This window comes from Cyanistes caeruleus, chromosome 11 (assembly GCF_971803275.1).
Source record: "Cyanistes caeruleus chromosome 11, bCyaCae1.hap1.1, whole genome shotgun sequence".
NCBI classification, from domain to species: domain Eukaryota; kingdom Metazoa; phylum Chordata; class Aves; order Passeriformes; family Paridae; genus Cyanistes; species Cyanistes caeruleus.
This window is the reverse complement of record NC_141711.1, coordinates 12418349-12432090: the sequence shown is the minus strand read 5'-3', so window position 1 is coordinate 12432090 and position 13742 is coordinate 12418349. Positions and strand designations below refer to the sequence as shown.

The 13742-nt window shown below is 36.5% G+C and overlaps 2 protein-coding genes across 2 annotated transcripts in view; both read right to left on the bottom strand.

Annotated features, from left to right (window-relative positions):
* The window catches only part of HESX1 (HESX homeobox 1), a 40837-nt gene that overhangs the window by 24964 nt on the left and 2131 nt on the right, over nucleotides 1-13742 (bottom strand). Inside the window, exons 3-7 of the mRNA XM_086846814.1 lie at nucleotides 11323-11581; nucleotides 11021-11226; nucleotides 10616-10717; nucleotides 9481-9642; nucleotides 8674-8748 (exon numbers count right to left, since the gene is read on the bottom strand). Coding sequence (XP_086702940.1) covers nucleotides 9544-9642; nucleotides 10616-10717; nucleotides 11021-11226; nucleotides 11323-11536 — 621 coding nt within the window. The 5' untranslated portion in view covers nucleotides 11537-11581 and the 3' untranslated portion in view covers nucleotides 8674-8748; nucleotides 9481-9543. The remainder of the gene's footprint in view (nucleotides 1-8673; nucleotides 8749-9480; nucleotides 9643-10615; nucleotides 10718-11020; nucleotides 11227-11322; nucleotides 11582-13742) is intronic.
* Nucleotides 1-13742, bottom strand: part of IL17RD (interleukin 17 receptor D) — a 60792-nt gene that overhangs the window by 44923 nt on the left and 2127 nt on the right. The gene's annotated exons all lie outside the window — the stretch shown is intronic.

The following is a 13742-nucleotide window of genomic DNA, read 5'->3' as shown; positions in this document are numbered from 1 at the left end:
TTTCTAACTGGAGTCTCAAAATTGCTGTGAGCACATGGAAGGGCAAAAGCGGCTGTGGGGACTGTATGTCTTTAAGTTCTTTTGTCCTTTTTACAACAGTCTCTTGTTTCTGAGTAGTATAGAATGCATAATATCCAAAAGTCATGGGTATCAATATCCTGCATTCTACAGCTGGTTTTGGTTGCCACTCTCCCTTCTTGCTTAAAGCTAAATTTTTTTTTTTTCTTCCTTCCCCTTTCTGAGCAGCTGTTCCCAGATGGAAGAGACAGTGAGAACTTAGCAATTCCTATAAAAACATGAATTCATGTACCAAAGATTTCTGATGATATGGTTTAAAATTCCCTACAAAACCTTCCTATTGCTCAGCAAAATTTCATTATTGGACTTGGAAGCTGTATGCTCCATCCATAGTTCATATTTCTAGCACTGAATTTTCTCCCAAGAGAGACTGACACTTATTGCAAAAGAAATCATTCAAACAGCTAATTTTGGGGCAGGAAGCATGCATCAGGCTTGCAGAGTATTCAGCTAGAGTCAGACAATCATGACTGTTGTAATATCACAATATTTCAATAAGTCAATAACTCCTGTTATAGACAGACACTGCCCACTGCTAGGAAATAAGATGCACTGAACCAAGCAGACAAAGTGCTAAAAGAGATCCCAGAACAGAAATCCCTCAATGTGAGGGTCTTCTAGAACTTCATCTGGCAGATGAAGGCAGAAAATCAGATCTGTTGAAAGTACACATTTACATGAAATTGTCCCACTTTCATGGGGATGGTTTATCTATGGAACGAGCACCAGGCATAAAATAGAGGAAGAACCATCTTCCCAGGATCAAACCTTAAGAATAAAACTAACGAGTGTGAAATGGATGTGGACACTCCCAAAAAGAGCATGAAAATTCCCACCTGTGTCAGGGGTCACAAAAGTTCTCTTTCCATGGAATCTTCTGTATTATAACATGCAATAGTTTCAAATGATCTGACCAGGCTGAAGTAAAAGGTTATCAACTGATAAGAAAACAACCTCAAGCCATAAAATTGAATTGAAATTTGAATCAAATCTATCAATTGTTATGAATACCCATCTTGTCCAAGGCAACTGTTAAATCATTATCCCTTGAGAAATGTGACAAAAATTCATGAAACACGGAGGTCTCAAAGAAAAATTTGTATTACCAGTCTCATTTTATAGACAGGAAAACTTATGTACCAAGTCAAAAAGATGCTTGCTTTTATGTCTTGCACACATGCTCAGGGCTAAACCAATAATTAGATTTGGAGTCAGGAAAGACTGCACCTCAGCAAGACAGGAAAAGACCCCTGTGTGTAGCATTCTTTGGTTTTAATTTGCTGCTTTCTGCAGAGACACACTCTACTTGCTAGGGTCATCCAGATGGCATCAGTGGGTGCAAGCCTCCAGAACAATTCCACTCCAGTGGCTGCTTCTCTCTCAGGAATGGCAAAGAGAAGCCAGCAGGCTCTCCTGGCAGCCAGTTGCCTCCTGCTGTGGCCACACATTTATTGGCACTTCTGGAGTAGCTGCTGCTGTGTCCAGATGGGAAAGTGGAACTAGATGCATGAATTCTACTTTGACACTGGCAGCCACCATTTCTATAATAAAATGCTTTGCAACAGGTCCTGAAACTGAGCATCCAGTCCACCCCGCTGACTAAGCCAGACTTTCCAGAATCCCACAAAGCGTACCAGCAGGGATGTTTCTCTTCTGCTCTCTTTTTTTTGTCACAGTGTCATGTTTGAGATTTTTCTCAAAAATATCAAGTCTGTCTCCGGATATTTGGGGATGTTTTGAGACTTGTAGAGTTCAGAGAGAAGGGAGTGAATGGTCTTGTGACCTTTCTGGATGACTTAATCTCTTCTACAGGAAATTGCACTTAATGACCAGAGAAGTTTAAGTCCTATATTCCTAGAGGCTCAAGTCAGCATCAGATGTAGGAGTATGTTATGGTGAAAAGGAAATGACTGAACTAAATCAAACAGCTATTATATGAAAACTACTTCTGATCACCACCAAATTAACAATTTGTCAGTGATCCATGGATGCAAATCTTCATATAATGTTACCCCCCTCCCCAGACCTCACAGTTGCCTATATTATATAGAGGCCTCCTCCTTCTTCTACTGTCAGAAAATGTTTGCAGTCAAATGCCAACTTTCTGTATCTCTGTTTAGTTTTGTATCTGTTTATTCATATGAATATAATAAAGGAAATTCTCTAAGATTATTCAACTTAGTGATGTGCCTCCTAGCACACTCCTCCCTGCTCCAAAAGCACACCAAAGTGACTCACCCTGTGGCCACATGTTGTTTCTGAGGGAGCAAGGCAGGACTGCATCTTTCAGCAGCAGTCTTCTCTTACACCGGATTAGGTGTAATCCGAAACTGCACTTTTAAAGAAGAGTAGATTTATGATGCAAAGAAAATTAAAAATTGCATGGATGAGTCATTTTTCAATAAAAATTCTGTTGAACTAAAGTTATTCTGAACCAACAACTGTATCCCCAAAGTTATCTATTATTATACTTTAACAAGTGAATAATTTGTAATGTTCAATTTTAAAAGAATGTATTTCTGCAATATAGAAGTTTTATCTCAAACAGCTATTAAAAATGCAAAGATCCTCACAATGCAGTTTGAATAAATGCCAGAAATTATAATGAAGTAACGTCTTTACAAAAGTTTCCAGTTTTAATTCTATTCTCAACCCTTTCTTATTGCAGCACAATGCTTCCCATGCAGACAGCCTGTCATTTTCCTTCTGCAGGGAAATACGGGGGAGGGAGGTGGGGTGGGAGAACAACCCTAACCTGATTTAACAGTCTATTGTGCAATTCAACAGCATCCTGTGGCAATGTCTGCAAAATTAATCCTAGCACACTAAGGGACCCCTCACTGAGCATAACCTGCCTTAAACCCTTTCCCATTTAACTGAGGGAGAGCTATTTGCTCAAGCACTTTGGGATGACATCATTTGTTATTTGAGGCCAAAAGCTAAGGGTAATTAAGGGCAAAGAAAATGTTGTGAATTTTTTTGCAATTAAAATGCATAGAGACACTTGTAACAGATACCACTGCAGAACAATAGAAACATGACTGGAAGAATTAAAAAAAGTCTGACTATTGTGCAACTAGTGTGGAAGATGATTGGAAAGCCCTTCGTCAATAGCACCTCATTCTACTCCCACAAAGGGAAATTCACAAACAAAAGGAAATACAAAGGCTGAAGGCATATGGAAATTGCTTTGTTTATATGATATATATTCCCCAAAATATTCCAATGTAATTTTAAAACACTTTATAACAGATTCACGAAAGAATGCACAGCAATTCTACATGACAGGGCTAAAAAACCAGAGGAAAGGCCCTGCTAGAAATCACAATTGTTGCTGGCAGCTCTACCTCTCCCAAAAACAAACTCATGGTTCTTTTTCTCTACAGTCTGGCATATTATTTTAAAACACAAATTTGAAGCAGTTGGATATCAGGATTGAGTTAGCTTGTTTTTGGAAGGAATAACAAATACGCAGATAATAACAGACTGAAATGCAGTAAACAAGATTTTTTAAGACTCCATGGAAAGTTAAAGACTGTTAAATTACAATAGATTAATATTATTTCTTTCTAGTTAGATTCTAATAGTAACAACCACTGAAAGTACCAGTACTCCTAAACCATAAATTGTGGTAAAAATAACTGTCCAGGATTATATGTTCACAGAGGAAAGAAGGAAAAGACTGGATCAGTTTTTTTAATTTAAACAAAACATCCCCAAGAAAAGATTTTCCATGTAGCCAATTTAAGGTTACAAAAGTCTCAGCATTCTAAGGGCAGTGCTGATGCCTTCTAAGAATACTCCCCTCTGACTTCCTTTCTCTGCCAAAATGATTTAGAGCAAATTGCAGGAATGTTGTCAGATAGCCACATCCCATAGCACACAATGAGATGCAACTCTGAAGTTAGAGAATCTACAAATATTTGAATCATGACAGATGGCTACCATAATATGTTTGAATATTTTGCTCTGACTGGATGCTTTGAAAAGCAATAAGAATGGTTAAGAAGTGCACAGTATTTAAACAGTACTAAGTAATTTCTTATCTTTCTAATCTGATGAAACAATGAAAAATTAAAATTTGGTGGCAATAAGTGTTTCTGCCTGGCAAATATTTGCATTGACAACACTGCATTTATTATCACAGAAGAATTAGATTAGTAGATATTGTACCAGAAGTCATTCTAAGTTTTATACCACAACAAGTGGGGTTATTTTAGAACTGCGGGATAATTTGTCAAAAGCTTTCACAGAACCATTTAGCTTAGAAAAAAACCTCTAAGACCAAGTCCAACCTTTGACCAATCATCACACTATGAGGCAGACCATTGCACTAAATGCCTCATCCAGCGGTTTCCTGAGCGTGTCCAGGGATGGCAATTCCAGCATCCCCCTGGGCAGCCTGTTCCCATGTTTAACAACCCCTTCTGTGAAGAAGTTCTCCCTGAGAATTCCTTTCTGGAATGTGAAAATATTCTCCTACCATAAATTGACAGTGCTGGGCAGTCTTACACATAGTCATAACAGCAGTCTAAATTCATTTAGAGGCAAGATTTTAAGTTTTGCTGTTCAGAGTATCAAAAATATTGAGCACCCAGCAATCACTAAGTTCTGTTATTGAGAATATTGAGCACTCAGAGCTTTGGAAAATCAGGCCTGACATCGAGCATTTGTATGCGTGCAAAACATAAATTCGGTGACAAATATTCTGTAGTTGGAAGGATCAGTCAGTCCCCTGGGGGCATCCTGTGCCCACGGCCCCGCTGCAGAGAGTGGATTGAAATCCCCAGAGCTCTTGGGGCTGTCGTTACTAAATCCAGCCATAGAGGGCAGAAGCAGCCCAGCACTTTTCTAGGCAGCTCAAATACAGACTAAAAGTATTTCAAAATGTATGACTTTAAAGCCTGTCTTTATATGGAAAAGCCAAATAAATAGCCAGCAATTTTTAGTGCAGAATACTTTATCTACTATCTTCTTAACTTCCCTAATATGGCATCATTCATAGAAACTGAATCCCATGATAAATTTTTAAGTATTACTATAATCCATACAATAAAATTATAAAGATTTAAAGTATGACATCTATCATTATTTTTTTTTTTCATTTAATATATAAAACATAATTTGGTTATACAGACAAGAGAATTCCCCAGAATCTAGAAATTGTGGTCAGGCATTTAAAACCTTAGAAGTAATAAAATGTAAATATTTTTTATTTTATTAATATTTATAAAATAAAATATTTTATTTTACCATGGACTGATAAAATAAAAACTCAGTTCTAAGAAAGCAAGAAAGGATCAGAGGAAAAGAAGGTACAATAATTGAGTTGATGCAAGGTTATGGATTTTTTTTTTTAAAGGTCACAATGAGATAATGAGTTTGAAATATATGCAATTTAAAAGTTGCAGAGTCACAAAATTTTATAGTGATTAATAACAAGACTAATGACATAGACCATTTTTAATGAGGGGGTCTATCTTATACCACCTGCCTACTTCTGTCCTTTTAGCTCCAAATTGCACAAGATTAAGGAAAACAGTGACAGACTATACTCATGGTGTTCTCAAGCCATCCTAGTGGCAGAGGAAAACCTGGTTTAGGAGCTAGGAGAAAAAAAATCCTGGAACATAAATACAGAAAGAAAGAACACTTACTTCTCTTTAAGTCTAGGTGTTGTATCAATTTTACTGGTCACACATACACATCCTTACAACATCCCAAGCCAGATGACCCTGCTTGAAATTTAATATCAAAAGCACTACTTGCACTGTTGTGATTCCACAACATAATCTGTTATTATCAAATATATACATAAGATATTCTAAATAGCTCATATAAAATAACAGAATGTGGTTTTGATTCAAGATGAATCCATTACACAAATAACAGGACATGAAATAATTCAGGACAACCACTATAGCTCCAAAGAATTTTTGAAAATAAAATACCTAATATTTCCCATCCAATTATGTAATATTAAGTCCTTTAAAATGAAGGGATAAAGATCATCAATCTAACAATTATTAGGGAAATGAAATTAATCCAAGGAATAAAAAAGTTGTTTTACAACCAATTTCTAGGAAGTTTTGACTTCATGATTGCTAGCTAAACCTGAGAGTTGATCTCAATCATTTAAGATTAGCTTATTTTCATGTTAGATAAACTGAAGGCATTTGCAATTTATTTTCACTGCTTTTATACAAGGCTTGTGTTAAAATCCAGTCACATAAAAAGCGCTGGATTGTTTTTAAAGTCACATTTCCTTCAAATAATACTTTGAGCACAATGTAAATCTTCTTACATACAACTATAAAACTCACAGGTTTCATCTCTTCAGAAGTATTTCCAATACAAAACTTTAAACAAGTAGAAAAATGTAGATGTATCCACAAACAAGAAAAATCATAGTTTGCTAGTATGCTGGCTTGCTATTTGTAAGCAGTGACTTGACAAACTAAATATTTGCAAATTCAAAGTGTTAAATGACAATTTAATGAATGCTGTTTCAATCTGGGTCTTGATGCTAACAGTGAAGCTCTAAACCATGCTTTTACGTATGCTTCAAGTAACATCACAACAGAACTTTGGGAGTATTGGCCCTTTGGTATCAATTACTGTGAATCTGCTTTTAGACCATAGGCATAGCTCAGCTTTTTTGGACAACACTGGGCATTGTTGAAATTTGTAGTCATAAAAAATTTCATATGGAGACAGTAATTAAGAGAACATCATAAATTTAAAACAAATTATTATGCAGCCCATCATCCCAGTTAGGGTCACAGGTACTAGACCTATCTCAGGAAAACACTACTAGAATATTTAAGATCCATTATAGTAGAGACAGGGCCAGTATCAACAGAGCCTAAATTGTACCTATTGATGGCTGTTGACATGGCAGCTTGACCATATTAAGAGTGAGAGAGTTCTTTGCTAGAACAGTTTTTTACCCATCTTACTCAATGCATCAGCTTATCACAAGGGTCAAATGATCACGGGAGCCAAAGCAAGGCAACATGGCTGGAAGCAAAGGTTGCAACTTCATGAGCTTAAGCCAGAGCTAGAACAAAAAAGGTTTATTATGCTCTGAAGGGCAAAGAGACAAACAGAAACGCTGCAAGGCAAAGCATGCGAAACTGGAGCAGGGCTGGATTCCAGCATCCAGGGTGGCCTCTGCCGATGGCCTGGCAGTGCACCCGCAGGAAACAGAACTGTCATGCACATCGCCAAGGGAGCCCTGCGTTGCAAGGGAGCAAGACAAGACAAAGACCCCGCCAAGTCCAGACGAACACTTTTCAAAGTGGAAAAAAATCCAGCTGTATTTGAGAAAGTGATGGGCACAATTTAAACCCATGCTGGTCAAAGTAGGTGTAAAGTGAGACTCTCGTTTTTCACTTGCTGATTCCTTTACTCTGGGAAGAACAAGCTAAGCCAAATGAATCAAATAATGCAACTCTGCTTTAAAATTCTTTTCCCCTTAGCACTGGGTGGGACACTCCTAGTACCTCACACTAAAGATCCTGCTGGTTACGTTTGCTAATGGAGAGCAGGATACCAGGGCCGGTGCTATTATTATTCTGCTACTATTCTACCGCTTCTCTTAAATTGCTTTGTCAGACTTCCCGTCACTTGAGACAAGTTCCATTATAGCAGACATTAGGTGTATTTAGGTATTTGCCAGATAATAGAGTAAGGTTCTTAAGCAATCAATCTGTATAGATTAGTCTAATCTGTTGCTGCTGGAAACTTTGTTTCCAGAAGCAAAGTAGACAATAGTTTCAGATTACCTGCAATGAGGTTAAGCTATGGGCAATATATGTTTTGAGGTGTGAAGAAAAAGAAAGTAAAAGAATGCGTTCCCAATATTGTCTTTGCCTTTACCAGATCAGGCAGGTATCTGAACTGAGATTTCAATTTCTCTAAAAACTATTCCTAATACATCTGGCTCAATTTAAATTGCTTTACTTGTGGTTTTCTTAAGTATTTTGGAATGCAGGATACAACAGAACTCAGTTAGAATGTTATTTCCAAAATCAAATGAAACAAACAAACAAAAAAGTTTCAATATCAGATAAAAGATTGTTATTTCCATATTAAAATAAGATTTCCAGGAGCAAAGGCAAACATTTCAAGATTTTTAGTGTTCTCCATAAAAGTGAAGGCAATGAGCCAATTAAGTTAAAAACACAGAAGGGCCAATATCTGTCACCCAGTTCTATAGCAATGCAGTTTTTCGGTGATATTTTTCAGAAAATATAGACATTTTTTATTTAAACTCTGGTAGCTCAAACTATAATTCAAAATACTAAGTAAGGACTGTCAGATCATCCCTTCCTTCAGCTTTTCCTAGTATGAGGCTACATAAAATGATTTATTTCCATCACCCTATTTTCTCAACTTACCTTTCACCCTATTGGATAACAGATATGGATACAAGCATGAGGAAAAGAAGAGCAATTCTGCATCTGTTCATGAGATAATGTAGAATTTATGTCCAGCAAGAAACACAGGCTGGAGTCTCACTGAAGGTCACCAGCACTAAAGGCAAGTGCTTAGAGCTCTGCTGAACAAAGAGCAGCATAAACCTGTACTTACAGTGCTTCCCTACATTGTGGCCATGAAGAGTTGGGTGGGTTTTTTTCCTCACATGGCTCTCCTTGACTTCAGGCTCTATAGCAAATATGAGGATAATTAACTTTCATGTAGTGTTTGATAAAAATTAATCAACACCCTAAAATTAATGGCAATCATCTGGATATCTGGTCTGGTTCCCACTGATCTGATCCCATGAAATGCTAGATTCTGCCATTAAATATAATAGGGCAACTCTCATAATTGGAACACTTATACTGACAAGAGAGGAGATAACCAACTTAAAGAATTAAATAGACAAATAACCTAAATTAATTAAAATTATATAAAAAGATAGTAACTGCCACCTTCTTTTAACTGAGCAACTGTTAAAACTTAAGGGTCAGTTGAATATTAGTCCTTCCATTGGAGACATCTTTTTCCAAAAAATTATGTTCTTTATGAGAACTATCATATTCTTTACAAATAAGCTATTTAAACTCTAATGTGACAAAATTTCCCATAGCAAAAACTATTTTGCATATAGTTTATTTTAGACTTGAAACAGACTTCTTCTAAAACCATAAATCTTTGTTAAGCCTTCCGCAGTAATTCATAGTAGCTGAAATTCTTGTGCAACCTAGGGTTTGCATTGATTTAATCTGCAAAAGTATCTCAAAATCTCTGAAAATACTTAAACATATAGGAAAAGTTCACTTTTCCCACAAAAAGTAGATTATAATAATACTTCAAGTATTTACAGTTTATTTGAATGAAAATTATAATAAACTTTCAAATCTGAGCATAAAATCATAATTATTATATCATTACTTAATACAGGTTATGAGTAATTCTTCATTTTCTGTAGTAGTACTGTAACAGCAAGTCATCCTTCTACTCTAGCAGGCTGGAGGTGAAAGTGTTTTTCACCATTAGAAACTGAGATTCTCTGTGTGATCTTTTCAGTTTTGCACGACGGTTCTGGAACCAGATCTAAAATAGAAAGAGAAGGGATGCTTCTCAGAAATACAGCAGTGGAAGCAGAATAATATTTGAAACTTAAAAGTATTTGCACAGCATGACAATATTTTGTGTGATGACAGCAGTTTGCAAGTTCTAAATAAATTTAAAATCTGCAGATGACAGCATGTAGCTACCTGCTACCTATAATTTTACCACCACAGACAAAGAAAAGAATATCCCCAGGTTGAGTGGAAAGTGAGATCTCAGCTTCACTGCAATTAATGTAAAAACTGGTATTAAATTCAGTGACAGAATCAGATCCGGGAAGATCCTGAACATCTGGAATTAACACATGTCTTATTTCACATGTCACAGGTGCTATTTCTTCAGCTGTTTAACTATTTGAAGCAGCAAGTATCCCATTAAGCTCAATATAATACTTGCAAGAAAAGCCTGATAAACAACAAAGTGAAGCCTAAATTCTCATGTTTACAGTATGCTTCTTATCACATTGAACTTCATGGAAATCAATAATTAACATCCCTGAATAGATTTTGCTTTTGGCCAGATAAAGATATAGGTTCAAACACCAGTTTAACACATCTGTGCTCTGCTGGCAGTCTCACAAAGTATGCAGGCTGTCACACAAATTATGTCCATACTTGTTTCAAATTAATTTTTCAAATATGGTGACAAGGAAAATACAAAAATTATTTTAAGTAAATGATAAAGTTCTGCATATGATAACTAGAGATTAACAGAGCAGATATTGTGTAAATATTATAGTGATGAATACCTCATCAATGCTATGGAAGTCTCTAGACTTCAGAAGCAATTCAATGGTTTTCATTTCATGAATCATTGAAGGTATGTTTCATGTATATACATTGATTTAAATTGAGAGTATTAACATTCTCATTAGTGCTGTCAAACTACTTACATATATAACCAGAGAGTACATATAGCTGGAATTACAGAAAAGTTCAAATAAATTCTTAATTACCTGGATCCTGTCTTCATCTAAATCTAATTTGCGAGCTAACTCTTCTCTAATATCAATGCCGGGGTAGGAGTTCATTTTAAAAACATTTTCCAAGACTTCAATCTGAGAAGATTAAAATACACTTGTTGAATAGTTAACACTATGTTCATAGCAGTAATACATAAAATAAATAAAATAACAGCTTAGTTTGTTCAACTTCTGATCAGTGTTTGCACAATTCTGATTCCATGCATAAACACAGATCTGCTGAAATTAGCAACATTTCTTTTAATTTACACTAGTTCCTGATTATATTTCTCTCTGCAGAGGTACATCACACAGAACTTACCAGCTGTTAGAAGTTTCTTCCAACATTTTAGTAAACGACATTGTTACTCACTCGTTAAAAGCTAAGGAAAGCCCTACCTGGTTTCTAGTGAATGCAGTTCTTGGTCTTCTACCCCTGTACCAGCTCAATTCTCGTTTGAAGGACAGCCTTTCAGTTACTGAAAAATATTTTTCACATTTCAAAACTTTTTCCTCTTGCACTGGATCACTTCTAGCATGAAATAATGGATTCTCATAGCAAACAACAGGGATTTGCAGATGGGGATTACTGTCATCACCTAAAACTAGAAAGAGCAAGGAGAGCTTCAATTTACTGGTTTGCAGTAGAAACATGCCAGTATTTTTAAAGGGTAAAGAGGTTACAAAACAGACTGACTTACCCACGCTGGTGCATGCATCCATCCAGGGTCTGTGAGGTTTCCCAGCTGGAATGTCATCTTTTTTCTGCTCCAGTCCCAATATACTCTCAATTGAAAAGGAGCACTGTGTGGTTTTACTCTCTCCAAAGCTGGGCACCCTGTGTAGATCCGGGGAGGCCGCGGTGGCGGCAGCACACAGCGAGGGACCAGCCATGCCTTCACCCTCAGTCAGCATAGCAGGAGTACTGTACTTGCATTTCTCCACAAGTCCTCCTTATAGCTATGTTGACAAGGGGGTTGGATTTGCAACGTCATTAATTAAAATCTTTTATTAGAAAGTTTTAGCATGTCAATGAAAACTCTCCCACCAAGAGGCACGAGGAGTTAATTGTTTATTTGTTTGCAAGTAATTAGCAACTAATGGTGACACTAGGGGGGCCACCAAGGGGGACAAAAAGTGTTATCTCTCCTAACCAGAGCATCGACTTAACTTTCTCAAAAGAAGCTGTGCACAAATATAGTACTTCTCTTTTATTCAAAATCATTAATGTATAAAATCAGTTTTTAAAAAAACTTTATACTCTAATGGACTCCACTTACCTAAACATAGAAGCATGATAGGAAACCAGTCAAGTAATAAGTAATCTCATTTAAGTGAATTTCCTTCCAAGGAAATTTAAAAAATAATCTCTTAATGCTATTAGGGTAATCCCGATGAAAATGCCTCTGTTTTTTCATATGCATATGTAATGGTGAACGTGGTCAATAAAACAACAATAGCTTTTGGCATAAGACACTGTGCAGTGGGTTGGCAGTGTTGTCAAAGCTCAGTGTAATTGCCTTCCAAGTGCCTGGATTAGTTAATAGGAACAGTTGCACCAACTATTTTAAATAATTCATGCATTCATTTTTCTTATTAAAATAACTTTGTTGAAGCTTTTTTGAAACATACCAGATGTGAAATTTCCTGATAATTCTTCACTACATAAAAGCAAAACTTGAAGTAATAGAAGCAGTACACTCAAATTTACAGGTTTAATAGCATCCTTTTTCTTGTAGATGTCTCTCCCTCCTTGTAGATTTATAGCAAACAAAGGTATATTTAAATCCTACAAAGCCAATACTTAAAATCACAAAAAAAAAAAAAAAAAAATATGAGTAATGGGAAGAAAGGTGATAAAGGCTTTGTAATGGGGCTCAAAGTCTGACAGAATTCTGATTGCATCCATTACAAAGAAAATACCAACTACAACATTTTCATATTCAAGCTCATCTGTCACACAGCAGTTTACATCACATGCTCAAAAAACAACTTCTGGTTCAGGACAAGAAAAGGAGGAATTTCTGTAGAGACACTATAAAATCAAGATCTGTCAAAAAAAATAACAGGCAAAACTGAAAACAATATTTTTATTTCAGGAGGAAAAGTTACTCCTCCTACTGGCCTGACTTTGTGTTGTGCAGTGAGATTGTTGTCAAACCAAACTATTAAAAGAGTGACAATTGATGAAGTCATCTTACCAAGGACACTTCCCACACATATCAATGGGTCTTGAAGCAGCATGCATCCACCTGCAATGTTCACTTGCAAGATGAGCTCCAGTCACCGTTTATAGACCTTAAGCCTTCTCTTGAAAACTGTATTTCATTGTTTGGGCTCATTAGTATTAATCAATCCTACCTTGCAACCCAGTTGAAATTACCTATAGACTTTTAACTAAATACCTTGGCAGGGGCAATTAGAGTAACACAGCAAACATTAAGTTGGGAATCCTAAGTAATCAATAATAGGAAAACTCACTGCTCCTTGGATATGCAAATCCAATCCTCTTACAGCATCACATTCTTGATGAAGCAGCAAACTAATCTCCCTTTCAGACCTTGCACCACTGTTTTTTGCCCAGGGACAGTGGAGTTCATCTCTTTAGTAGATGAAGCTTTCATTCTGAGATGGGAAGCCTCCAAGGGTTTACACCAGCTGAGGAGACCACACCAAGAGCTCTTGGGGGCTTTGGTCTGAAGCCCCAGTTCTTCCTCTTGCTGCCTTTTGCTCTTCTCCCCCACTGCTACATCACCTTTTACTCGAGCCTGGGCAATATTTTCAGCTTTTTAAAAAGGTATAAATGGTATATATTATCTTTCCTGATTAGTTATCACTCCAAAAATTTGCCTTTCACCTCACCTTTCTCACATCTTCACCCAGCAGTATGTCACCACCTCAGAAGTCATGCTGCATAAAGCCCTCTTTCAAATAAGTTTTTAATATGAATAGCAAATATATTCAAAGCCAACTTCAAAATTCCCAAGTTTTTTTTAAAGCAAGAATACCTCAAAATGGTAACACCAATTTCAACAAAACAAAAGCAGTTAGCTATTTATTGGCTGAAATAAAAGCTGTTTTGACACAGGGAGATTGAGTGAATGCAGGTAAACTCAAGGTT